This window comes from Falco naumanni, chromosome 6 (genome assembly GCF_017639655.2).
Source record: "Falco naumanni isolate bFalNau1 chromosome 6, bFalNau1.pat, whole genome shotgun sequence".
NCBI classification, from domain to species: Eukaryota; Metazoa; Chordata; class Aves; order Falconiformes; family Falconidae; genus Falco; species Falco naumanni.
In genome coordinates this window covers 83,361,830-83,387,736 of record NC_054059.1, presented here as the reverse complement: position 1 = coordinate 83,387,736, position 25,907 = coordinate 83,361,830, and the positions used below count along the sequence as shown (strand labels likewise).

Sequence of the window (25,907 nt, the reverse complement as noted above, 5' to 3'; positions counted from 1 at the left end):
TTATTAAAGATAAAAGGGAGAGAACGTACATGTGTATATAATGTAAAAAGACAGATGTTTTATTATTCATGTAGAAACACAGGAGTCTCAGAAATATGGACTCTAAGAGTCTGATACGTATTTGAAAATGTTTTCTTCTAAAGAGATACTATTGCACAATGGCCAGACTTCAGGTTTGCTTTTGGACACCATGTGAATGCTAATATATATATATGTATATGTTTTTTAAATCTAGCCAAGAGTAAAGGCAGGTTTACTCTTAGAGAAGTCCCTGATGAAGCACTGATTATGATTTAAGAGGAAATAAAAACAAGGCAGCCCTTTTCTGGAATGTTCACACCAAATTATACAGTAAAATCATCACAGATTTGACTTCACATGCTGCCTAAACAGGTAATTTTTAATTCCAGAAACGAGCAAAGGTATTCACAGTAGAAAGCTCTCTCTTCTGATCTAGCCTTCAACATTTCCTTCTCTCTTCCCATCAAAATTACATTTTCAGATGCACGATTAACTTGTAGCTGTCTCTTTAGACTACTATAACCTGTTTGCTAGCACAAGCCCATAAGGAATATGCACAGTACTTTAAAATCAGAAATACTTTAGTAGATATAAGTAGGAGTCCCTTGTTAAATCACTGAAAATCAGTTTACTGTCAGTGAAACCTTTGAAAAGTTAACTTTCCTCAGAAACTCCTATTACTGTTTAGGTGTCAATGGACAAAACCATTTGCCCATGCTAATACCATGGTTCAATTTGTATCTACATTCTCCTAAAGCTTGAGTCGCCAAAAGGATCTAATTATTTCCTCCCTGTCCAGTTCAGCAATACGGGAAAGTCTGCAGTCATGACCCTCAGGATGAAAAAAACTGCTGTTCTAGATGAACAGATCTCAGAGAGCTGGGCTTCCTCTTTCTTCCCCAAAAAAAACTGAAGGACCATAGCCACGCAGGGAGCACCAGGTTACTATTTGGTTTTTGCAGGACATAAAATGTCATCATGCATTGAAAGGGGACCTAAATTATCAACTGCTTTTCTCACACATTGGCACTGCAGAATGGCTGCTCTGGCATCTTTAGTTTGATTGAGCACTTCTTGCGGGGGAACAACCAAATTATGAAGTCCTTGGCAGGACAAAGATCATGCAGCAGGTCATGGCTTTGAGACTAATGATTTAAATACCTCATCTGAGGCCAGAGACCATAACCTGGCTAGTTTAAGCCTGTGTACTTCTGACATGTATTTTTGCAAAGAAATCACATGTAAAATGCAATTAATCCTGACACATGGCTTTAAAAGCAGAAAGAAATATTAAATAAGAAAAGATTAAATATCTAATTCAAAGTTGTGGTCGTAAAGGATTAAAAAGGACTGCTGAAAAACAGCAGTAAGGTAAGGTGGGAGATGGTACATTTCTTAGTACTGTTGATGAAATCTGAGGAATCTTTAAGGAAGGTGTCATCTCAAGAAAGGAAAAACCACATTTTTCTTGTGCATTAGGAATCAGAATCAAAAGATATGGAGAAATCTTTGGGGGCTGAAAACTAAATGAAAGATTATTAATAACCATGTACTACTTAGATTTCCAAGCACAAACCCCAGAAAAAGAGTCCCTTTTCCAAGAGCAGGGAAAACCAACACAGAAGGCAGAAGTAAGGGTACATACAATTGCTATCTTTCTCTGTACTCTGGATGCTGCCCCAACCCCTAAAGGTTTTACTATTCTGTTTCCACATAGGCTTAAAACAAAAGAGGTAATTAAAGGAGAAGCAAACATTAGACAAGGACTTCATAATTCTATATGGATGAATAGAAATAGACTGAATTCCTCCTGAAGTGTGGAGATAAGGTAACAAAAAAGACAGAGAATAATCTCCATGCAAATATTTTCTGTTGCATTTTGTTACGAGGAATTCTGTTGAATATTAAAATGTACTTTTACCTTGAGAGGCATCTTTGCATGTTCATTTAAAAGAGGAACATCAAATACTAATCTTCTCAGCAAATGCTGCATCATGGAAGGCCGCAACTGCCTAAAAGCCGACAAAGCATTTCAAAAGGATGTACCAGCATAGTTTCATGTAAATACTTACTAAATACACTACAGCAACCTGTCAGTTCTGTGCCATTAAAATTCTTCAGATTTGCAAAGTAATAGGCTATTGGCTTGAGGCATGAAAAAAATGTGTCCAAAGCAAGTAAGTGCATACTAATGAAAACCTTCTGATCAAGCTGTAAATCAAACACTTTAAAGAAGCTAAGAAAATATCTAACCTATAGACAGAGAAAATCAGGAGAAAAAAAATACTAAATGTTGATATTCTGTATTATGATCACCATGGCCATGAGAAAAGGCTATAATCATTTCTTGTAATATATCTCAATGGCTTTTAAAAATATCATAGAAACTAATCAAGACCTAAGAACACTAACTCTTTGGATGTACTGAACAAGACATGCAGTAGGCGCCAACTGGAAGGACAGAAGAAATAGGTATAGCATATATGTTAGAATTGCATGGACATTAAACCTTTCCGGATAAATAGCAAACACTGGTCCATTTTATTGGTTCTTTTCTTATCAAGGTTATATATATATTAAAATATATATATATATATATATATATATAATGTTCAATGGGATATACTTTAGCAAGAAATGTTATACAGTACTTTTTTACAGTACTGTAATATAAATGTCTGTCATTTCTGAACACATTTCCATATCATGCAAAATAAAAAATATGGTGATATATTCTAAAAAACTCTGGTGATTTGAAAGCCTAAATGTTAATGACTTTTAATTAGAAATTAAATCCATAAGTGCCTAGTCAACTTCTGATAATTAAGCCTGAAGGCTTATTAAAAAAGTGGATAGTAATCAGCTGGTTTTGAAACTGCATATACCCAGACAAAATTTGTCCTGTAGGTGTCAATATACTAGTCATTGATTAGGATTTCAACTGTAACACAATATAAACAAATATCTACACACAATTAAACAAGCATCTACATAGAGCTGTATAATCTACTGATCATCAACAATACTGCCAATCTCAACAGCAAAAAGTATTTAAATGCTACTTCAGTGTATGTATAATTCCACATTTCCATGGCTTTGCCTTTTTGCAGTAAATTCTCCTAGTTAAATGCCAAGGTTTTAATTTAAATAATTCAGTGATGGCAAAATAACTGGAGGACTGCATATGAGTGATTAATAAAGCTGCAAATTGAATACAGCATATTTAAAAATATCACAATCATCTGTCAGAATAAAAAAATCTTAATTATGCCACTGGTGGCATAGTTCTGCATTCCTGTATTATGAATATCGTAGGTTATCAGTTAGCATTCCTGTACAGCCAGGCGTATTTTCTTACCCACAGATAGACAGCAAACACTCTTCAATAGAATCCCGCTGAGCTTTGGTAAGAGAGCATCCCTTTGAGAGTCTGTACACAGTATGTAATAAGGAATCGATGAGGGAAGCGTGATGCTCTGTGCCAGCAAAGAGAGGAGCACATCTGGTCAACAGAGGCAAGACTGCTGTGCAAAGGTATCGATTCAGAGCCAAAGCCATATCTGTGGCACTTAAAGCAGCCTATGAATTAAACGAGACAGAAATTAGATTTGATTCATCAGTGTTGTTACAAATGAAAATAACTTGCTTGTTTTTCTTTTATTAATAGTTATAAAGAGGGACATTTCCAAAAGACACCAGTGAGGATTTGGTACCTGCTGGAAACTTGATGCCTAGCTTCTTTTCCTGCTTCTCAAGTCTCACAGAAAGCTTTTGGTTTGGTTTGGTTTTAATGAACAAAAACATAAACACTAAAGGTAGCCATTCAAAAACAAAAAAATTTTCAAGACTATATTTAAAGAGTGTCATACTGCTTAACAGAACACTCCAAAATCAGGTAATACCAGTCATGTCTGCATTGACAAAACTCAGTATGTTTCTGTGTTACTATCAAGCCCAAGTTCCAAGTGAGGAAAAAAACCTCACCTGGTCTTTCTTAAACAAAAACATAATTATTTTAAGAAAAATGTTGACATAAAATGTCAAATAGGGAAATCAAAGTCCCTGTCTTAGCCCACGTACAATTCTGGATCCAGCCAGCTAAGAACAGTAAGATAGAAATAAGACTCGCAGCAAAAAGGCAGCAATTTTGAAGAGGTACTAAAAAATAATTTAGTGATTTCCTAAATAACAATGTAGGTGTCCCTAACAAATGCATGAAGATGAACACCTTCTGTATATCTCTGGGAAGAGGCTCACAGTTACATGCTTCATTGGCAGATTATCTGATTTTGATTCCATAGCACAAGCTCAGAAAGTCTCCCAGGGAAAGGTACTGCATCTCTTATGAATACAGTTATCAACGGGACCTACTATAAAGTGAGCATCATTCTGGAGAGTGTTTCTTCACTGTTCTTCCAATATTCTCAAAGCTCAGCAGCAACAGACAGCTCATCCAGCATTTGAGAAATGCAGAAGACAATATGAAGTAATAAAAAACGTGGTTTTGAGGGATGAAAAATGCTGCAGCATTCAGTAAGATAATGGAACCAAAATAACAACAGAGAAATGCTTACTGTATCTAAAGAAGCAGCAGCACGAAGATCTGGCAGAAAGCCAACCTCAAGAAGGTGTAGAAGAAAATCCTGGTCCTCAATTCCATAGACCCTGTCAAGGAACAAAACCATGGCTGCCTTGTGATCTGGGCAAAACCCCGCAGACATGTCAGGTTCCACCACAGTACCATCTAAAAGGAAGAAATAAGACTTCAATGACAAGGATAATCCTTCACCAGCAGACTAATCAGTCATGCTACTACTTGTCAGAGGCTTTGAGTCTCTTTTAGTATCTAAGCATCTTCCCCATGGTTTTGTTACACAAACGCAACACATCTGTAGTTAACGGAAAAGGAATGCATAAGGCAAATTCTACCCAGATAGACTTCCATACATGCTTTTCTGTTCATGCTTTGTGTACTATGGGACTATTATCAGTTGATATTCTAATGGTAAGTACCCAAAACATACTAATTCATCTACAGAACTACCTAGTTCTTAGAAAATGGAGACAGAAAGTAAAAAATACAATTATTCTACAACACCCCAGGACTGCAGCAGTGGTGAACATATCTGAAATGCGTAACAATGACTTAAGATTCTGCTAAAAAGTCCTTTGTATCTGCAAACTCCTAGAATATCTGAAAGGAATTCATTGAAGTAGTTTTAAATTTTGATACATTTGCAAAACCAAATAAACAATATTGTATCCATAAGCTGTATTCTGTGCCATTGAGACATCACCTATAGATCCATCACTATTTGGAACAGAAATAAATAACGGTGTAATAGAAAGATTGATCTTTTTATCTCTTCTACTGTAACCTGTTGGGCATTCTTGTGCTCTAAGTCCCTAGAAAATCCATGTTGCAATTATAATGTTTTCTTTCCAGATACCCAAAAAGCCAGATGTAATTCCTTTCTCTTTTTTATTGATGCTCACATGGCTCCAAATATCACAATCAATTCTATGTAGGCAGAAAACACAAAGAAATGTGTTTTACATCTGTATGTCACACCTATAACTTCACCCTAGTTGCTAAACAACTCTGGGGTCTTAGTAAGATCACTAGAAACAATTGATAGGGTTAGAACAGCAAAAGCTAAGGATTATGCCAGCAAGAAAAGAGACTGAAAATTTTTAAAATGTTTTAGAAAAATAGAAAGTATACATTTTTTAATTTATTCTTAAAGTTGTAATAGGTTTTTATGATTTGATTTAAATGATTAGGATTTACATCAGTGATCTAAATGTACACAGAATTACTGTCCATAGCATGCAGAAAAACATGTATCAAGGACACTTGATTTCTCTTCTAATTCACGTAACAGTTTAATTTGCAAAACTGTTTTTAAATACTGAGAGAAGTATGAGTATCAGTATGTCATTAAATTACAAAACATAACAACAGGATGGAGAAAAAGAAGTAGAATAATCACCTTACCTTTAGCTATGGTTGGCATGTGGAAAGGAATACTAATTACTCCCACCAAGTCTTCCAGTGGAATCAAAGACCTTAGAATTGATCTGATTCTAATGGCTTCGCCTTTGCCAGCATGGATTAGCTAAGGAAAAGACAAACAAAGAATTAACAAGGTCTTTGTTTCATCTTCTATACGTGTCCATGTTCTGGAAACTTCCTGAACCACGGATACACAAGAATGACTGCTCTCAAAATCACAATATAATTAATAATGCAAATTTTACATAATCTCTATCTGTTTGTGTATCTTGGATGCAAACATGCGAAGTCTAGAAAACTGTATGTTTGGTTATTATATAAGACTAAGCCCAGTTTCAGAATGGAATGTCAGGTAAAATAGGTGAACAAAGCATTAAAATGTAGCACATGGAGGGAAGGAAGGGGAGAAGAAGTAAAAGCAGATTTTCAGATGAAAAAAGCCAGTTTTTCTGTCCTGGCCAACCACCACCGCTGTCAGGTATCCCAGTTGTTTTAGTTTTATATTTAAAAAGGCAGCAAGACAGGGAGAAAACAAGACAATTGTTTTATTCAGACAAAATAGATATTCATGCACAGGCCTTATTACATAGATCTCTCTCTCTTTTCTCAAATTATTGATCTCTGCACAAAATCTGATACTTACCTACATGAATTAGGGCACATTTCAGGGTGAAATGAGAAACTATGCATACCTAAGAACTTGTGAAGAACAGGAAGGTATTGTGAATCGCAAACAATATTTTCACAGTTTCAGTTCCTTAGGAACTAAGTAGCAAGGGCTTGGTTTTTATAGCTTGTCTAACTCTTTGCATTTAATGCCTGAAATAGTGCCATCATACCTTTGAGAAGGTTTGTCAGTATGTTTTAAAAGGATGCCCTGTAATATTTACTCTTTTAGATGCAATTTAAAAAACCTGTTTAAATAAGTACATGAAGAGAGTAAAACCATGGTTTTAAAAAAATAAATCACTCTACACCATCCCAATAAATAGGGAAATTTGAGGAGTTTGATTGTCATAATGGCCAATCAAACAATATTCATGACAGAATGCTGTTGAAGACCAGCCGCAGGGAACTATAATAAGAAAAGCAATGGAATAATTCTTTTAAAAAGGACAGCTTCTGAATAGTCCACAGAAATTTCTTGCCAGTTTGCAGATTAACACATTATGTACATTAAGATACTGTGTAGCCATACCACTGCTTTAATACCTGATAACCTTACTGTGAAAAAGCCACACAGCAAACCCATCAATAAGTAGAACAACTACGACTTTACTTTCCAGTGCATGAAGACTTAAAACTTACATGCATTTCAGGGGCACAACGTCCTAAGAGATCAATCAAGGCAGCATAAAAGGTCATGATTGCATTTCCCATGTGAATAGTGTCATCTTCTTGTTCTTCCATTTCACTGAAATTAGTTAAATGTTAAAACGATTAAAAGATGAAAAAAAAATGCAACAAAGTTTTTACATCAGCAATAATGAAAACCTGCTCATAGGTGTAACAGCTTACATATAGTGGCTTCCTGTTAGCTAGCAGACTTCTAGCAGACTAACAGACTGGAATTTGTCCCTAAAAGACTGTAGTGCCACCTGCATTGTTACCATTTATCTACCTCATTTTGCATCAGGAGATTGACTATTAACTGACTGACAAAGAACAAACAGAATTCCAAAGAGGATTTTATATTTAGAGAAAGTTACTTAAATTGACAGTGCAGAGGATGCACCGTTTGGGAGAAGACAAATCTCTACCCTCCACAGAATCCAAGGAAGAATCCAGATGATAATCCGCATGTTAAAACAAACAAGTCATTTAATGACTAAGATTATAGAACAAATTAATAAAAATTATGGCAACATAAGCAATTCCACTGCACCTACAGGGTTTTACTAGATCCATTACTTGGAGAAGGCCCATCCCTTGTTGGATCTTCTGCTATTTGTATCGCTTCCTCCATGGCAGCAAGTAACCCATTGCCTCCTTCTCCTCTTAGAGCAGGACCAAAACATTCAGGTCGACGGATAAGCAGTCTGACTACAACATTAGCATTTTCCTCCACACTCTCTCCTACCACACAGAATAAACATCAAAATTTAAAACTATATCAAAAAGACTTCTGAAATATAATCAGAAAAAGGTACACAAAAGTGCAGAATGTATGCATCAGTAGATACTTTTAACTACAAAACAGTTTAAATATCTTGAGAAAGTTACATAAATGCACAAACTCTATTATTGTAATAAAAGCTATGAATAAAATGTGATTTAAATCAAAATGAAATACAGCCAAAGAAGCAACTATATAGTAAAGGCTGTTTAAAACATCACTGAAGCTACTGATTTTTAGTAAAGACTCACAGTCAAGCGAGAGAGTTAATGATGGGACCAGTTTGGCTGTTACACACTAAAACTGGACTATAAATCATCATCAGAAGATGGGAGTTTGTCTCTATGTCTAGCATGAGCTTTATCACAAAAAAAAAAAAAAATAAAAAAAAAAAAATTAGGAATATCTGCTCTACTTCCAAAGGAAATGAGAGAATTTCAAAGACTAAAGATGCATCTAAAAAAATGGGGCATAGTCTCATAGGTCCCCTATATGATTTGTGAAATGGGCATCTCAGTTACTGCATGACTTGCATAATTCTACTCTTTCTGTAAATTGTCCTTTAAAACTACGGTAACTTATCAAGTTGGCTTATATTACTATTTTAAATTACAAACTTATTAGAGGAAGTTAAAAAATATATAGACTTCTACTCTACCATTGCAAAAAACAGCAAAACGAAGAAAATCCAAATATCGCTCTCCTTCAACTGGATTCCATCCAATGTCTGGGTAGCCTTTAGAAATCAACAAAGGACAACTCTGCAATCCACATCCAGCCAAGTAGCGAACCACCTAAAAGCAAGGTAAGATGAAAAAGATATTAATTGTAAAAAGGGAGAGAAGTGCAGTTTCAAAGGGAAGTATCCTCATGGGTTGTCTCGGATCTGGTGTCCACATTCTATCATTCCCGACCAAACCATATCATTCTTTGGGCACAAAAGAGCAGCAACCTCTTTCTTAGTTCACGGTCCCAGTCTTTACCTACTTCTGCCATGAACTGCAAGACCTTACTTATCTCAATTCCATTTCCCCCTCTCTCTAAATCACCACTTTGCTCTCTCTATCTCATTTCTCTTGCAATCCTGAGCATTACAAATGATTCAGTTTTCTAATATTCCGCAACTACACACTATCCATATTTGAAATCACATCTTCTAATTTAACTCACAGGTCTACTCTCTAATTTTAACCTTTCTGTTTCATTTGACTTTTTTCTTCCTTTCTTTTTAAACACACAGCAGTAACACTCCCTGTAATTCAACCCTATAGTCTCAATATTAGTTTTCAGTTTTCCCTCTCCTTTCTGAATTATTAGAATTTTAAGCATAGCCTTTAACCTGTTCAGACAGCTTCTTTTTGTTGAGCATTTTTAAGAACAGTAAGTCTGAAAATGTCCTTTTAAACAGACATGGTCCATCTTCCTATTCCAGGAAGGGATCATCTATGCTTATATTACTCCTGACAGACGCTTTCATATGAAATTGGACAATGTATTACACTCTCACTTTTCATTAGAAAGCATTTTTTAATGTCTATCCTGCATCTCTCTTTCCATTATTTAAGCTGCCTTTCTTAACCACTACTGACATCGCAACCATTATTCTATTCCTTCTTGCAGCAGTAATTTATATATTCCACACAAATATCGCATGCTCTTTTGAGTTTTTTATTCTTCAATCTAATTAATCCCAATTCCTTCAATCTTTTCTAAAGCAGGTTTAAATGTTAGGAAAAAATACAGATAGATATAGATAGATATCTCTATGAAAATCTGTCATATATTTTAACAAATTGTCACAAGGCTTCTTGTATTCCCTATTGCATTATGCCACCACTGCATATCACCATCAAGACGGAAAAGCAAAGGAAGATTTTAGCATTGAAGTTCTGTTGGGTATGGACTCCACTATTCTTAAAGCAAGAGCTGCCCTTGAGGCAATTCCTTTTGGCTACACCCGTGTGTAATAACCATAAACTCAGTTTAACTATCCAGACCACCAGTAGAAAGAACAAACAATCAGATCCTGATACCCTTCCTTTGAATGGTACCTAAAACTCCTGCACAATTCTTATAATCTTCCCAGGAAACAGGAATTTTGCCCTCTCTACAGGGGGGAAAAAAAAAAAAAAAAAAAAAAGTTTTATAAAGAAGCTACCAACCTTCTCCAGATCAGGCTCCCTTAAAGCTAATGCAAGTTCATTGTTATCCATCACAGAGGCTGCTGCAACATCTAAAGGAGTTGATCCTCGCATAGAAGGAGAGGCTGTTAAAATAACATTTAGTTTCAACACCAACTTAATAAAACCCAACAAATTCATACCATATAAATTAACATTTTTATTTAAATACATTTTGTCATTAGTTAGCACATGATTACAAGTATATCATTTATACTACTCAGTTTATAATAAATCATCATGCACTTGCATGAAATTTGACACTGATATGAAATCAACATACAATGTAGATGTTCAAGTTAGAAACAGCTTTCCTTATACATTCCTATTGTCATCACATACTTTGTTTTAAGATCTCATTCTTTCTAATTTTCCTGACACAACTTTGCTCTGAGGAAAAGGTAGCAGAAATTTTGTATCTAAATCACTGACATTTTGTGAAATGTATTGAAACAGAAAATATTTTTAAGCTTTAAAATATAAGATTATATGTTATTTCTTTAAAAAATGGCAGTCATTATAGTGTTAGAAAAAGTTAAGGTTTTCATAATAACACTTCAAAAGCATTTGATTTGAGCACTTTCTGTCCAAAAAGATTTTTAGCTTATGCTTCTGTACTGTACCTATGTATTAATAAGGACTTTGTGATCATGAAAAAAAATACTATGATGTTTCTAAATAATTATATATTCTCAATTACAAGTACTAAATTAAATAAAGGATAAATGTACCTCCTCTATAACACTTCAGCCTAGAAAGAAAGGTTAGCATTTTAAGAAAATTTTAAGGTTCATTTCTGGCCATCTATACATGCATACCCAAGCAAATAAGCTCTGAGTTTCTCCCACTGCCACAGGTGTGTACTGAACACACTACAGAAGAAAGTGCAGCGGAGTAAGCTTAAGCAGTGAGAAGTAAGCCCTAATGAAATTCTGTTAACACTTATTTATGATTTTCTATGTCACAATCACGATTTTAATCTGTTCCTTAAAATGCACAACTAAACACCAACTCTCTCAAGGTCCAGGCACATACAAAAAGTGTATACTAAATTACCTCAACGCTACTGTCAGGGGTGTGTTTGGAGTTAGGAATACAGTTAATGAAGATATTTTTGCACTGGGTAAAGGAGAAACTTCAACCAAAACAGAGGGATGCAGAAAAACAGAGGTAGTTTTATATATACATAAATCAGCAGAAAATTTTAACAATTTTTGTTTTGGTTTAGAATTATAAAAGCCACATGCTGATTACTTACCAAGGCCAACACTGCTGTTTTCTAATAAATAGCTAAGATGATCAAACATAGCTTTTTGATTCTGCCTGCTGATGCGGCAAAAATAACACAGGAAACGACAGCAGTTTGCCACCATCTTTGGAAAAGTGATTTCCTAAGAAGCAAATAAAAACAGACTGAAGCTAAACCTCTGGAACAGACATAAAACTTGCAAAAGATCATTTATGTAACAGCCCTTTAACACACTAATATTTATGCATTGTATTCATCGCAATGGCATGAAGTTAACTGTTTAGGTTTCACCCTGGAATCAACAGGGCTTTCTCAGCAAGTAAATCACTCCTTTAGCCCCAAAGATCAAGGTATAAGCTTGAAAAAGAACTGGGATCACCCATAGATTCTACATTCAAACATAAAAGACTGTGAATGGTCAGATTCACAGAGTAATACTGCATCAATTTTTCATTAGTTTCTAAATAATCTCCCCTTTAAAATCAAGCAAGCATATAAAACGCTATTTGTAGGGGTTTTTTATTAAAGCATCTGAAATTACAATGCTAACTATATTTTCCTCCAGAACCAAAGGACAGATTCTTCTAAAAACTTAGTCAACTATTGTACTAATGGAAATCAGCGAAAGGTTATGGTCTCAGTACCTCCAGTGACTGCTCAGTGCCTTACAGGATAAAGCTTTGAACAGCTATATTCTAAACTCTCTGTCTTCTAACAGTGAATTGCTTTACCTTGGATTCTCCTCCACCAAGCACATTTACCATCACTTCCATGACAGTTTCATGCATGCCTAAAGCTCTCATGAGATTTGGATGTTGGTAAAATACTTTATTATTCATGATGTCTCTACAGGAAAACAAAATAAAAAATTGGATTAAAATGTTATGGACCAATAGTTTACCTATTATGTTATTTGCAAAGCTGCGTCCTATGCAATTTCCCTGTCTGAGGTGAAAAATTACCTCAGGGACTTTTCAGGTTGAGTCTTGATCTCTGCTGATTGTCTATTTTTCTATGCACTGATCTTTCTTTTCCCATATTATAGTTATTGCCCTAATCACTTCTTCATTACACCAGAGTAGGATGCTCTTCTATTTTTGTTAGAAATTCCATTGCAGATCTAAAAGTATTTTCTGACAAGAGCATGATCAAAACTGCTATATTAGCTTAAATTTTAAATTCAACTAATCAATAGTTTTGACAAAGCATTCTTTTCAGAATATTTCAACCATAAGACATTTGACATCTGCCATCGAAACCAAGAAAAAACAGTTCTAGGGGAAAGACAATGTATATCCAGCTATCCTCCAAGCACCAGAAACAGAAGCTGCATAAATACTAGCTTTAATTTATGAGTTACTGCTCAAAAGAACTCTTCTCTCCTGCATATTTCAGCAGAACAGATTTACACACTTTAAAATCAGTCCTGAAGATTATAATGTCAATATTTTATGCAGATATGTTATGTCCAATAGTAACGTCTGGTTTAAAAAGTAATTAAATTTCTAAAAACTGTAATTAGTCTTGAAACCACACACAACCCAGAGATGTGAAAGCAATCAGGTCACGAGAGAGAAAAGTACTAGAGCAAGCCACTATATAAAGTACTGTTGACAACCATTCAAATTTCATTGTGCATTTTAGAGCAGTCTTCTTTTCTGACCTAAAACTCCTGCAATCATGCAAAGAAAATTTCAGTTTTATAAAAGATGAGACATGAAGACGACTGTTCCATCACTCTCAAAGCTACAAATCCACAACCATCAGTCATGCCACAGAATGCATGCAGTATGTCTGATGCAGGTGACAGTATCAGGGGTTTTGACTCCCAGAAAGATTAGCTAATCTTTTTCCTCCACAGCCTACCATCGGACTTTGTAGCAGAGATGATAGAGGGCAGGCCCTGCCTCCAAAAGCTATCCGTACCACATCTCATTTCTGCACTAATGCTTCATGCTGGGGAAAAAGACCTCGACGGTATCGATCTACCAAGTCATTCTAAACTCTTACTTGTCTACAGCAGCTTTCTTTTACAGAAATACAGCACAGAAAGTCAAAATGTCACCTCAGGGACTGGCCAGCTATATTCACACTACTTTGGAAAGCACATCCACGTTCTGTGTTCTGTTTAAATGTGGGATGCGTTATGAAATGTCTTACTTAAGAGAAAAAGCTTAACAGCACTTCTGAGAAAACTGGGGTTTTAAGCAGGAATGAATGACACTTTCATTTCTCAGCTGAAAGAAAGAAATACTGCCCACTCACAGCAAAAAATCTGGCATTTCTAAATGGGTGCTGAAGCCCAGGTTAGGCTATAAAAGGTACAAATGGCACAGCTGGGTAACCTACAAGATAAACAAGACTATGATAGAAGGTACCAAGAAGGGTGATAGGAACAGGCAGTGAAAACACTAGCTTAACAGAAAGTACTTTCTTCATTACATGAGACTTTCCCATATCACCAAAAACTTTGTTAAATTTAAACCAGAATCACAAAACCTTAGCTGTTAATTCATAGCAGAAAATGTTGATGAAAGAAATTTAAAAGAACAAAAAGAAAGCAGAACATGAAAACCCCTCTGAGATTGGGTTTTTTTCTAGACACGATGCCAGAATCTAGTAATTACTCACTCATTTTAGACCTTATTAGCTCAAGTGAAATGTAACAACTCAAATTCGAAGTACAAAGGGTGATTCAGAAATACCAGTATGTTGGGTGTCTTGGCAGATGACGGACTTGCCCCTTTGCCAAAACCTTAGCATGAGTACCTTGAACATTGCAAAAACCAGGGAACATTGATGGGACCTGCTGGCAGGCTAAGAAGTATGCACTGTTCATAATGCCACTACAGAATTATGTATAGGTGTTATTTGGATATTTGAGGATTTTAAGTAAGCTCAGAAAGAAAGAAAAAGGTATTCTGCACAACAAACACTTGTCCTTGCATTCCTGGCATTCACTATATAATGCTATCTTTGGTTGTCATTGCTCTTCACTGATTGGGGATTTCTAGCAGATCACAATTGATGTTTAATCTCACCAGACATCTCTCAGATGGTAACATTTCCTTGAAAAAAGTGGGAAAAAAACCACCCAGATTCCTTGGTAGTAGAGATGATCACAATTTTTTTACTGTTTTCTCCAACTGTACTCCTTATTAGGCTATATTTCACTACTATTAATCTTATAATTAGGAGAAATATGACTGGGTGAAACTACTTCATAGTTCAAAAAGTACCAACTACACTCAGTGCAATAAAAAGATGACATATGTACAATACACATGTAGACACAATTCCATTAGCTGACTGCTGGGTGGAATTGTATGTGTCAACCGTTACCAGTCATTGCATTCACATAAAATGGACAGTATTCTTGATAGGATTCTACACAGCCAAACTATTTAAAATATGGTAATAAGATATAGTTTGTGGTACCACGAAACATTACATACAGGTTTTCAACCTTTCTCACAAGAAGTCTTACCGATGTCATTTCTCTCCGAAAATGATACCCATAAAGCTGCACAGGCTGTATCTTAGAACTGAAAGTACCACACAACAAACACCAGCATCTGCATTTACACCTTACATAGACTATTGACATTGAAACATCATGTATATCCTTGGCCATAACCATACAGCAAATAATAACAAATATCTGTAAATAAAGAGATGTTGCACTCCAGTTATTTACCCTAATCCACGAATCATAAGTTTCTCTTCCTCCTTCCCCATTCTGACACTAAGCAAGGAACGGATTTGGCCGAGGGATGCCAGAAGGTTGATTGTGTCTTCCACAGACACGCTATTTATGGTGTAGGTCTTTGGCAGAGCTCGAACCAGGCCACCAATACCGTCATATTGGCGATGTAGCAATACAAACATGGCCCTTACTAACTCCGGATCTTCTATCACTGATTCCTGGGCCCAGCGTACCATTGTGTCTGAAATCAACTGCTGAAGAGTAGCTGTGAAGAAAATACATAAATAACAAAATTACCATTAATTGCTCATCTCTCTCCTGGTAGCCCCTCAGAACCCATTATGCAACATGGATGGGGATTAATTCAATTCCTAAGAAGCACCTTTTTCTTGCTATTTCTTTAGCAGACTATGAAAGAAAAATAAAATCACTCAGGAGAGGCAGAAATGTCAACAGCTTATATTTAAAATTAAAACACAGAAAATAAATCGAATAACAAAAAATTATGAAGAAATACAATATGCTCACAAAGTCATCAGATTTATTTCTACATATTACTTTCATGATTTTTCTAGGAATTTAGGTCTGAGGATTTTTCTTGTATATTATGAAGTTAGACTGGAAAAAATATACTGGTAGCACACACAAATGCTGTATTATTTATTTACATGTATGAGCTCTGTATCCACTCAAAACTTTATAATTTATAGAACAGAATAATTTAACTTAGTCCTCTGCCAAAACCAAAAGCCTTCAAAAGAAACAGAAATGAAGAGACTCCAGTCAAATAAATGGCAAATCAGCGTTTGCATATTTTGAATTCAGTCTCTATAAATTATATACATATTATATAAATGTATAATATATTTTAATATATTATATATTATATTAAATCATATATATTAATATATATATATATAAATAAAGTGAGAAACCTGCATCTGGTATTCTCATTGAAAATTTTATTACTTGAGATCTAGATATATGTATTTACGCTTGGAAAAGTCATATGTAAAATTAGACAAGCTATATAATGTCAGTTAAGATTTGAGACTACTGTTTGAAAAAATTACTCATGAACTAAAAGTCAAGACAAAGTATGTGATAAAGACACTTAATATTCTTTTCACCATGTTGGGGAACTTCCACTCAGGTTTGCAAGACTCTGTCAGATCAATTCTGGACCCTCTTGAGACTCCTCAATAGTTACACACTAGAGGACTTCACCTTTAGTATTTATGTAACTAATCAATTTATTTCATGTCAAGCAGATAATGGCGAAGGTTTGACAAGGGAAATTTGATAATCCCTCCTGAAGTTCAATAAACTGACTAATAAATATCCTGATGTTGAAGAAGGTGGCTGATACAGACTAAACATAAAAAATATTTTCTTCAAATTAGAAATCTATGTGTTGAGACAGTAACATGATCGTGGAGCAAACCAGATGCAATTTCAGGCTAAATTCAAATAAATAAACAAACAAAAAAGTAATAATACTTAAAGAAAGATACTGAAGGAACAGAAGTTTACAGAAAAAAGAATGTTGAATACAGATGAAAATTTGTGTTAAGATGTGCACAAATGCAATATAAGGGAAAAAAATAGGAATAATACTGTCCAAATACTTGGTGTTTCCATTGTCATACAGCATAGTATTTTTTTAGAATAAAAACACTTTAAAATAAGTAAAAGGATAAAATGTGTTTGGGCTGATATTTTAGGAGGACTGAAATTAATAATGAGGAGGGACACAACAGTGTGTTTCCTTTGTTTTTTGTGAAGAATCACATGGGCAAGGTCTCATTTTGCTCTTGTTTTGGTAACTGCAATGCTGCATCCCACCTACCTGTGGGTCTGGGTGTTACCTTGCTTGCAATGGAGAACCCAAGCAGCCTATCCACCATAATACTGTTGAATTAATTTAATATAATACTTTCTTTCTACTGTCATAACAGAGAGAATTAGATTTTGTAGAGCTTTAAGCTTACTACAAGAAAAAAAAAAAGAAACTGTAGGATTATCACTGCCTGATAATTGAAATAACAGTTATAAACTGCAAAGCTAGAAGGCACACTTTTAGGAGGATAAAAAATATTTCTTCTACTTATAGAACACTACACTAACACTAATAACTGGAAGCTAAGAAACCATCTCATTATAAGTATTCTTGGTAAATCTTCCCATCCCATGACTTTAGGCACTTACATTAAGCAATGAAGTTAAAAAGCCAGTCTCCCTAGGAATTCTGTGTAGTCAGTGACGGAAACCAAGCTTTCTACCAAAGTCAGAACACTTCAACTCTGTACCCAGAAATTCTTTCCTGCTAGTAGGGTAGCAGCATAAAAGCTTAAGACATTTGAAAGTTCCACCCACCATAATAAAGGCCAAAAAAAATATATTATGAAAACAAAATCAGCATTGAGAAGTAAAAAAAATAAATAAAATTCCATAATTGGTTGGCACCAAGTACAGAACCTGGGTGCCACTGGCAATGATTCTTATCAAGACGGAAAGACAGAAAGTTACAGAAAAATGACAGAGCAACAATCACAGTCACCTCATCTTGAATTTTAGGTTGGATGGGGAGGCTTCTTCTAAGTACAGCTTTGCAAATTACAGTCTAATTGCACAGTCTTCTTTAATTTAGCAATCTTCATGCAAATACTGATTTGAAGCTGCTGCAGCTGATTTTATGAGAGAGTTCTCATAACCTGGACCTCACTACAATTATTAAATCTGCACTAATGCTACAAAAAGCGAGAAACATACTGGAAAAAATATGACTTGAAGAATGGTCAAGGGTGAAAAAGCCAGTAGAAATTTTCCACTACATCCCACCAGGAAACAAATCTACCTATCATGAAAATTCCATCTGAGCTTGTTTTGAGTCAGAGCTATAAACTTTAAGGCACACAGATGTTTCGCTAAAAATCCACCTTGTTTTGGCTGAAAATATGCAAGGAACTTCCTCCCCTGCTTTTTTTGTCTTTTGGAGTCTGGATACATTAAACTGATCTAATTTTGCTTACAGGATGTCTTAGCATCATCATCAACTGGCTTCTCAGCTTGCTTCTTCTTCAGATATGTAACTTTCTCCATAAGGTATAGGAGGCGACCCCTAATAGTTAAATCACTGTTTCCATCCAAGGTTCCATCTTCATCTAGTTCAATTCCTGAAATAAAATTATACACTAAATAGTAAAAGAATAAAATTAAACAAGTTACAGACATCTTTTATATCTTGTATGTACAAACATAATCAAACTGAACTATGTTGTTCTGCTCTGTCAGAAGTACAAGAGTTTGATATGGGATATGCTTAACCAGCAGCTTGGAACAAGTATAGATCAGGTATTTGTGCAAGGCAGGAAATGGCACATAAGGATCATGTAATCTGATTAATTTATTGTATAAATAGTGTATTATTATACATAAAATATATACTAATTATATTTCTGTGTTCAACTCTCACTGTAAGCATGTTTCCATGTTAATGTTGATTGACGCCTGTGTTTTGGATATATGTAGCTCAGACTCGTAGACATCATCCCTACTGACACAGTACAGTTCAGCTGATAGTTAAAAAAAAACCCAAACAAAAACAATCAGTAAAGGCTAGGAAATTTTTAGGTAAAACACATCATAGAAGTGAAAGAACTAAAGTTACAATAAATATACTTTCTAGTGACCAGTCAGAAGAAAGCAGCCACTTTCACAATAAAGTGGCCCTTTCATGATACTCCTCTAACAAGCTATAAATTTTTTTAAAAAATGCATGTGAGGCTTTATAGCATCACTGAATAGCTGAGGTTGGAATAACACTTTAGAGATCATCTAGTTCAGCCTCCCTGCTCAAAGCAGGTTCAACTAAAGCAGGTTGCTCAGGACCACGTCCAGTTGGGTTTTGAGTATCTCCTAAGGTGGAGACTACACAACCACTCTGGGCAACATGTTCTTGAGTTCTGTCACCCCTACAGTAAAAAAAAAAACAACCAAAAACAAACTGTAGAATTTCCTGTATTTCAGTTTGTGCCCACAGTCTCTTACGCTGTCATTAGGCACCTCTGAGGAAAGTCTGTCTCAGCCTTCTTTAGTCCCCCTGCCCAACAGGTATTTATATGCATCAATACAATCCCTCCGTGAGGTTTCTCTCCAAGTTAAATAATCAGAGCCTTCTCAGTCTCTCCTTGTACAACAGATGCTTGAAGAACGAAATCATCTTTGATGGCCTCTCCCTAGACTCACTTGTGTGTCTATGTCTCTCTCATACTGGTGAGCCCAACTGTTGGCTTTCTCTGCCACAAGGGCCCATTGCTGCTCATGTTCACCTTGTCCACCAGGATCTCCAGGTCTAGTTTCCAATACAAGTTCTAAAGTTAAGAGGTTTGTGGGGAGTTCTTTAGCAATTACGCATTTTATTGGATGTTTTTTCATACCATTACATCATTCTTCTCAATTTATTGCATCTGGTTTTAATTGTCTGAGTTTTTGTATTAAGTACAGCTCTACTACCATTGAAAGTTATTTTATTATATTTTGTCCTGAGAGAGTAATTGATGCTCAACTAAACAAGGATCACCAGTAGCTTCATATTTTACACTAAATCATCTAACAAAATGGTTTGGATGGCAGTTTCTTCAACCAAACTAATTAACAGTAAAGACACTGAAATGTTAGCAATTAGAACACAGAGATGCTCTGATATTAAATGAAATGCCTGTTTTCCCACACTTATGCTGTTCCCTGAGCTCTAGTTGTTTTTTCCTGATTGGCAAACTGTCAATATAATTGTGTCTCAGCCATTTGAGAGTGAGTGTGAATCCTCAAATGGTGGCTGGCTAATCAAATAAACACAGGACTTAGAATGTCTAATTGTTTTACCTGTTTTTCAATAGCCGTATTTTGAATACATATAGTAATTAATTCTGCTTTCCTGTAATGCATCCTCTGACCCACAAAATTAATTTTCTACTTGTAGATTATGTACTGTTTCCCCATAAAGAACAACATAAAACCTCCAAAAATAAAACTAGACCAAATAATTTGAACAGAGAATGATGGTAAGAGACAAAAGAAAAATGGAAAAAAATCAAAGAGAAAGATAAAGCCTCTTTTCCTTTCAAATGTTATTTGTAAACTCTTTATTTCATCTTAGTTTCCTGTCAACTGACAGTTTACTTTGAATTTTCCTTCCCCCCCCCCCTTTTTCATTTTAAATAAAAATATTTCCTTTGAGGTGACATAACGCACCTTCATCAAGTTTGTGGATGATACAAAGCAGAAAACACACTCAAGAACAGGAAGCTCAAGGGGGTATTGGAATGGGCTGGAAGTTTAGCAAGGACAAAGGCAGAGTTTTACAATTTGGACAGACCAGCCTTATGTGACAATGCAGGCTAGGCATGAAATGGTTAAAAAAACACCTTTACAGAAAAGAACTTTGGGGGTCCTATTGGACAGCAACCTACACATTAGTCAGCAGTTCACTCTAACAGCAAGGAGAGCTGAAAATAACCCCTGTTAGCAGAAACATGATCACTAGCTCAAGGCAGGGTTCCAAACTGACATAAGGAAAAAAGAAAAAAAACATCACCATTAGAACACTCAAGCCCTGCAACATGTTGCTCAAAGACATTGTGGAATCTTTGTGCTTAGAAGCTTAATGACCCAAGTGCAAATATCACTGAGAAACCAGGTCTCAGTTCAGCATTGACTACGCTTTGAGTAGGAGTCTGCATTAAAGACCTTCTGTGATATTTGATACTAAAATAATAACAGATTTATTAAGGTAACAGAAATATCTTTGAGGTGGACCAATCTAACCAAACAGACTTGTGATATACAGGGATATTAACTGTGGCTATTCTACCAAGAAAGAAAGTCAGGTATTGATGACATGGTTTTATTTATTTGGATATTTCAAGGAGGTGAATTAAATAATTAAATCTGTTATTTTGAGTTAAACTGGGATTAATAAGGAATACCATTCAGGAGGAAAAGTGCAGAGATCCTCCTGCCCCAAGCTCCTTCCTTGACCAGAGTAGTAGTTCAAAAAATATTATCACACATCCCTGCAGTAGATACTCCTAGCTAATGGGACAAGATGTGAAAGTTCAGCTGCTTGTCTGATCATGCTGCCTGCTAAGCGTCAATTTTACTTACTTCTTTAAAATAGTGTACTGAATTAAAATGAAGGGATGAGTATCCTTCAAACCGGAAAACAACAAAGTCCGCAATGCAAAAGATAAACTTGCATTCCAAGCAAAACTACTCCATAACTGAAGTTGCAGTAGTCATGGGTATGAGCTCGACATTTAAAATACACATTTGGTGCTTCATTTTTTTATTGGTATTTTTCTATTTAAATTGTTACTATATTTCACTTTTTAATATGACATAGAATTTAACTGTTTTTTATTAACTAAAGTGAAGAAATCAAACCCACAGAAATTTAACTGTTCCTTTTCATTATTAGTCTGTTTCAATAAACTTCTATATCTTCATTCATGTCTGAGAAGTATCAGCCACTAATACTATGTTATATTGTGGTTAACATGGCCATAGCAAACTTGATACAGCAAAGATGACCTATACCAGTCTACGCAAGGGAGAGGGAATAAGCAGAAGAACCTCTGGAATAACAAGTAAGCTACAGCATTATGCAGTACATAAGCCCAAAGAAATTTCTACAGAGCTGTATGGGTGAAAAAAAGAACCCTTTTCCCTCATGATGCAAAATATACTGCATTCCCTTCAAGTCTGACCAGAGATGAGGATAAGAACATTCCCTTAGTTTTGACTACAAGCTGAGTAACTTGTATATCTTGTATATCTTGTATAAATGATAGCATTTATAATTGACATAGTGTTAATCTATACACTACTGAGTTGGTGTTATGTAAAATTATTTAGAAAAACTGCTTCTAAAGCTAAAATAATAAAAAAAAGTAAAATATTCAGTAACAAGACCTACCACAGTGTGTCATTAGGTCTTCATGGAAATCCAGGAGTTGATCTCTAATTTCTTCAGGGCAAGGACAATCATTTTTATCATCTTTAAAGTTCAGTAGCATGTTAATCTTAAAGAATACAAAGGAAAGGCAAATGACACTGATGTCCAAAAGGAAAAACAGTTGAAATCAATCAGAACTCTGCCACACATAGAGCACAATAAAAAATAAATTCTCCTGTACCTGCTCCTGAGGTGGGGATCGAAATTCTTTTGTTTTTCTAGCTGTCAGGGCAGCAGACATGTTCAAAGCCTGCATCACTTCATTGTACCGGAAGCGTTGATTCTCTTGAAGCTTGGCCACAAAATCATCAGAAAATGCTACAATGGCTTCTATTCGGTGTCGTACTTGGCAGTCACACAGGTACTGCAGCAGATGACACATCTGAGAAAACAGTATCGTAAGAGAATGCAGAGTTGGCAAGCTAAGAAATATCTTCTGTATATTATGCAAATAAGGATGGATTGCTTGAAGTCTTTAATGCTATCATTTACTACATGTGAAGTAATTCTACACCAGGAATATCTGGCATCCTCAAGAGATTTATGTGGCTCAGGCACATAACAGGTAAGACCTTCATTAAAATTGTAAGAGAATGGATTCCCTCCTTGCTTCTAGGGAACTTCTTTTCTGTTTGGATCCATAAAAATTAATAATTCCTTGCTAATGTCATTGAGAAAGTAATTCAGTTTAATGAAACAACAGTTGTTTGATCTATGGTGAACAAGTTTATATAATCAGGAAGACACTAAATCTTGTTTCCTGAAAGGAAATTACTTCTCTGTTTAACTAATGCCAAAATTCTTTATTGCTTGAAAGAGAAATTACCAAGTGAAGAAAAAAGGATCTGCAAAGAAATGGGAGCAATCACTATCACAGCAGGATTGTTACCTGTAATTTAACAGGTTCTGGAAGTTTCATCTGAAGGAGTCCTTCCTTTGGCACTCGCTCTCCTCTGGTTTCTTCCTCTCCTTCTTCTGATTTGAGCTCATCAGAACTCAGCTCCTTCTCAGAGAAGTCAATTTCATCCTCCTGGCTCATTGCTTCTTTGAAAACCCGGGGCTCAATCAACTGCAAGATGTGTTTTAGATCTCCGTTGTGGAAGATTCCCATAATTAGGAGGGTATAAAAGAGCTTGATGAGAGGGACAAACAGAAATTCTGTAGAACCTCCAACTGGATCTCTGACATGGAGGCTGCCCTCCTGAACAGCTTCAGTTAGCATCTCTATGGTTTTGGCCTTTAAGATTTCCAGAGGGAATTCAGGACTGAACTGAAAGCATTCACTGCTAATGCTTACAAAACTGGGAGAGGAGAACTGCATTCTTGGCCTTAATGAAGTGCTAAGTCCTATACCAGGGAGGCCGTGTTTTTTGTTTTCATCAGGAAACAAAGTAATACTCTTGGTCTCATCTGTCATTGGAACTATAAATTCATTATTCATCATTAACCTGGCAGTTGCATAGGTATTGAGATGGATGTCTATGAGTAAGTCATAATATCCTGCACGTAATAATCCTGGCATATATTTATTCTCAATAGCGTATAGGAGCTGAGATTCATCCACATGGCTACACATAGCATGGGCCACACGGTTATTGCCTAAAGCACAAACAGCTGAATATAATCGGAGAGTATGGTAGTGAAATTTCAGCAATTCTTCTTGTTCTGTCAGCTCTAAAATATCAATTGTTCTGCAGAGAAAAAAAAAACAATACAGTAAATTCCATATCAGTGCCAAAACTTACTTAAGTGAAGGAATTCAGAATTGGCCTTAAGGATAACATTGGCATAATATCAGTTCTAGGGATGGACTTTTTCCATATTTCAGCTTTCATGTGAGAAACTCTGCCAGCCTAAGAATCAAGGACTAATAAGAAAGTTCAATCAGGAATTTATTCAATTCACTCCTAATGTAGAACTTCAATTACTTTCAGCGGGGAAAGATCAAAACCATTTACTTAACACAGAATACTCATACTACAAACCAGAACTTGGATAACTGAAAAATCAAGGTTTTAAAACAAGTATAAGTTTACATATTTACATAATTTCTTGTTTTTTAGATCTGAGGTTGCAAAATGGCAACAGACTAACCAGTTCACTCGCACAGGGTTCGGGGGTGGTCTTTGTTTAGAATTCTTACCTAATTTTTTAGTGATATTTTCTGTTTTGGCACTGGCAAAACACTGAGACTTTTATGTAACAAAGAAATCACAATTGTTTAAACTAAATTTAGGTAAATTAAAGTAATGGAATAATTACATTGGCCACAAATCTTAAAAAAAACTCTACGAAAACAGATTTTTGCCTATCTTACAGATTGTCTTTATTATTTTATAGACAGAGTTCCTTTAGTTTTCATTCAAAACCTTAAAAGAGTTTCTCTTCATATACTCTCTTTCATATACTCTTAAAGAGTTTGGAGAGAAACTAGGAGAAGTTGGAAAGACAATCAAAGGAGGCAGATTTTAAAACATTGAAAAAATAAGATTATTTTTTAATATTAGCTAAATGAAAACATACTGCCTTTACTTCCATGTGTTATAAATATAAAGGAGATCCTGGACTTTTCTTACAGAAATTTTATTACATGTCTAGCTTCATAATCCCAACCTAACTCTGATGATGCACTACAACACACAAATATCAACCTGTTTTCTTCAGGAATATGAAGGGCCATGAACTGCAAAGGATTCAGGCACTGTATCATCCAGCCTTGACGTTCACTGATCCGAGACACATCAACCTTCAAGAAGTGGTTTGGCACTCTGCTCCAAAGCACATGAGTCAGAAACTGGACGTGGAGACGTGGCGGACATTGAGAGACTGGGTTTTTGTGTTCGCTTTTGAACAAGCCAGCAGACAGTGGCATTACATTCTGTAAAATTCCAACAGAAGAGACAATCAGTTTGATCATCTTTATCAAACAATGAATATATATATATTTCAAGAAATGTATTCAACATATAGTACAGTTAAGTACAGTGCAACAGGAAATTAACATTTTCAGTAGCTTGGAAATCCAGCTGGGAACTGCTGGCAGATTAGCAGGAAGAGAGCACTGTCCACAACAAATTTTGTAAAACAGCTAAATCTGAAATAGAAACGTGAATGGAATTTGTGGCCACTTCCTTGAACCAGAGATCTGAACTCCACTCTTCTTTCATCTCTTCTGATTTTTTAGACATGCATGTATCCAAAACAAGGAAGCAAATTTCAGCTCAGTTTTCTTGAGTGTACTGTTTGAAGGTACTTTAAAACTATTTTAAATCCCTAACTTAATCTGCAGATACACCAGTCATCCATACTCTGTAGAATAAGAGATTTGCCTTACTGACCTCAGTGTTTTTGCTTCATTGTGAAGAATGAGATTCAGAAAATTCAACAAGACTTTGCAATATCCTCTGCCAATTCTAATCAGTTACAATCCTTCTCATCCAATGTAGAGCATTTTAAACACATAGTACTTAAAACTGAGTTAAGAATAAAAATGGCAGTAGTGCAAATACTTGGAATCATAAAAATGTGCCCAATACCAACAACATATTGCAGGTAACAAATGGCCAAAAAAACCCCACCACTAATATTTGATATAATATATTAG

At 35.4% G+C, this 25,907-nt stretch overlaps 1 protein-coding gene across 10 annotated transcripts in view; it reads right to left on the bottom strand.

Annotated features, from left to right (window-relative positions):
* The window catches only part of RYR2 (ryanodine receptor 2), a 435,368-nt gene that overhangs the window by 126,338 nt on the left and 283,123 nt on the right, over positions 1–25,907 (bottom strand). For all 10 annotated transcript variants that reach the window (XM_040597875.1, XM_040597877.1, XM_040597881.1 and 7 more), the window contains 16 exons: positions 24,955–25,181; positions 23,193–23,994; positions 22,485–22,685; positions 22,265–22,370; positions 18,321–18,464; positions 15,280–15,553; positions 12,314–12,428; positions 11,592–11,724; positions 10,316–10,419; positions 8,812–8,947; positions 7,927–8,113; positions 7,346–7,451; positions 6,020–6,140; positions 4,596–4,765; positions 3,380–3,600; positions 1,943–2,033 (listed from right to left, as the gene is read on the bottom strand). In XM_040597875.1, the coding sequence (XP_040453809.1) occupies positions 1,943–2,033; positions 3,380–3,600; positions 4,596–4,765; positions 6,020–6,140; positions 7,346–7,451; positions 7,927–8,113; positions 8,812–8,947; positions 10,316–10,419; positions 11,592–11,724; positions 12,314–12,428; positions 15,280–15,553; positions 18,321–18,464; positions 22,265–22,370; positions 22,485–22,685; positions 23,193–23,994; positions 24,955–25,181 (3,138 nt within the window). The remainder of the gene's footprint in view (positions 1–1,942; positions 2,034–3,379; positions 3,601–4,595; positions 4,766–6,019; positions 6,141–7,345; positions 7,452–7,926; positions 8,114–8,811; positions 8,948–10,315; positions 10,420–11,591; positions 11,725–12,313; positions 12,429–15,279; positions 15,554–18,320; positions 18,465–22,264; positions 22,371–22,484; positions 22,686–23,192; positions 23,995–24,954; positions 25,182–25,907) is intronic.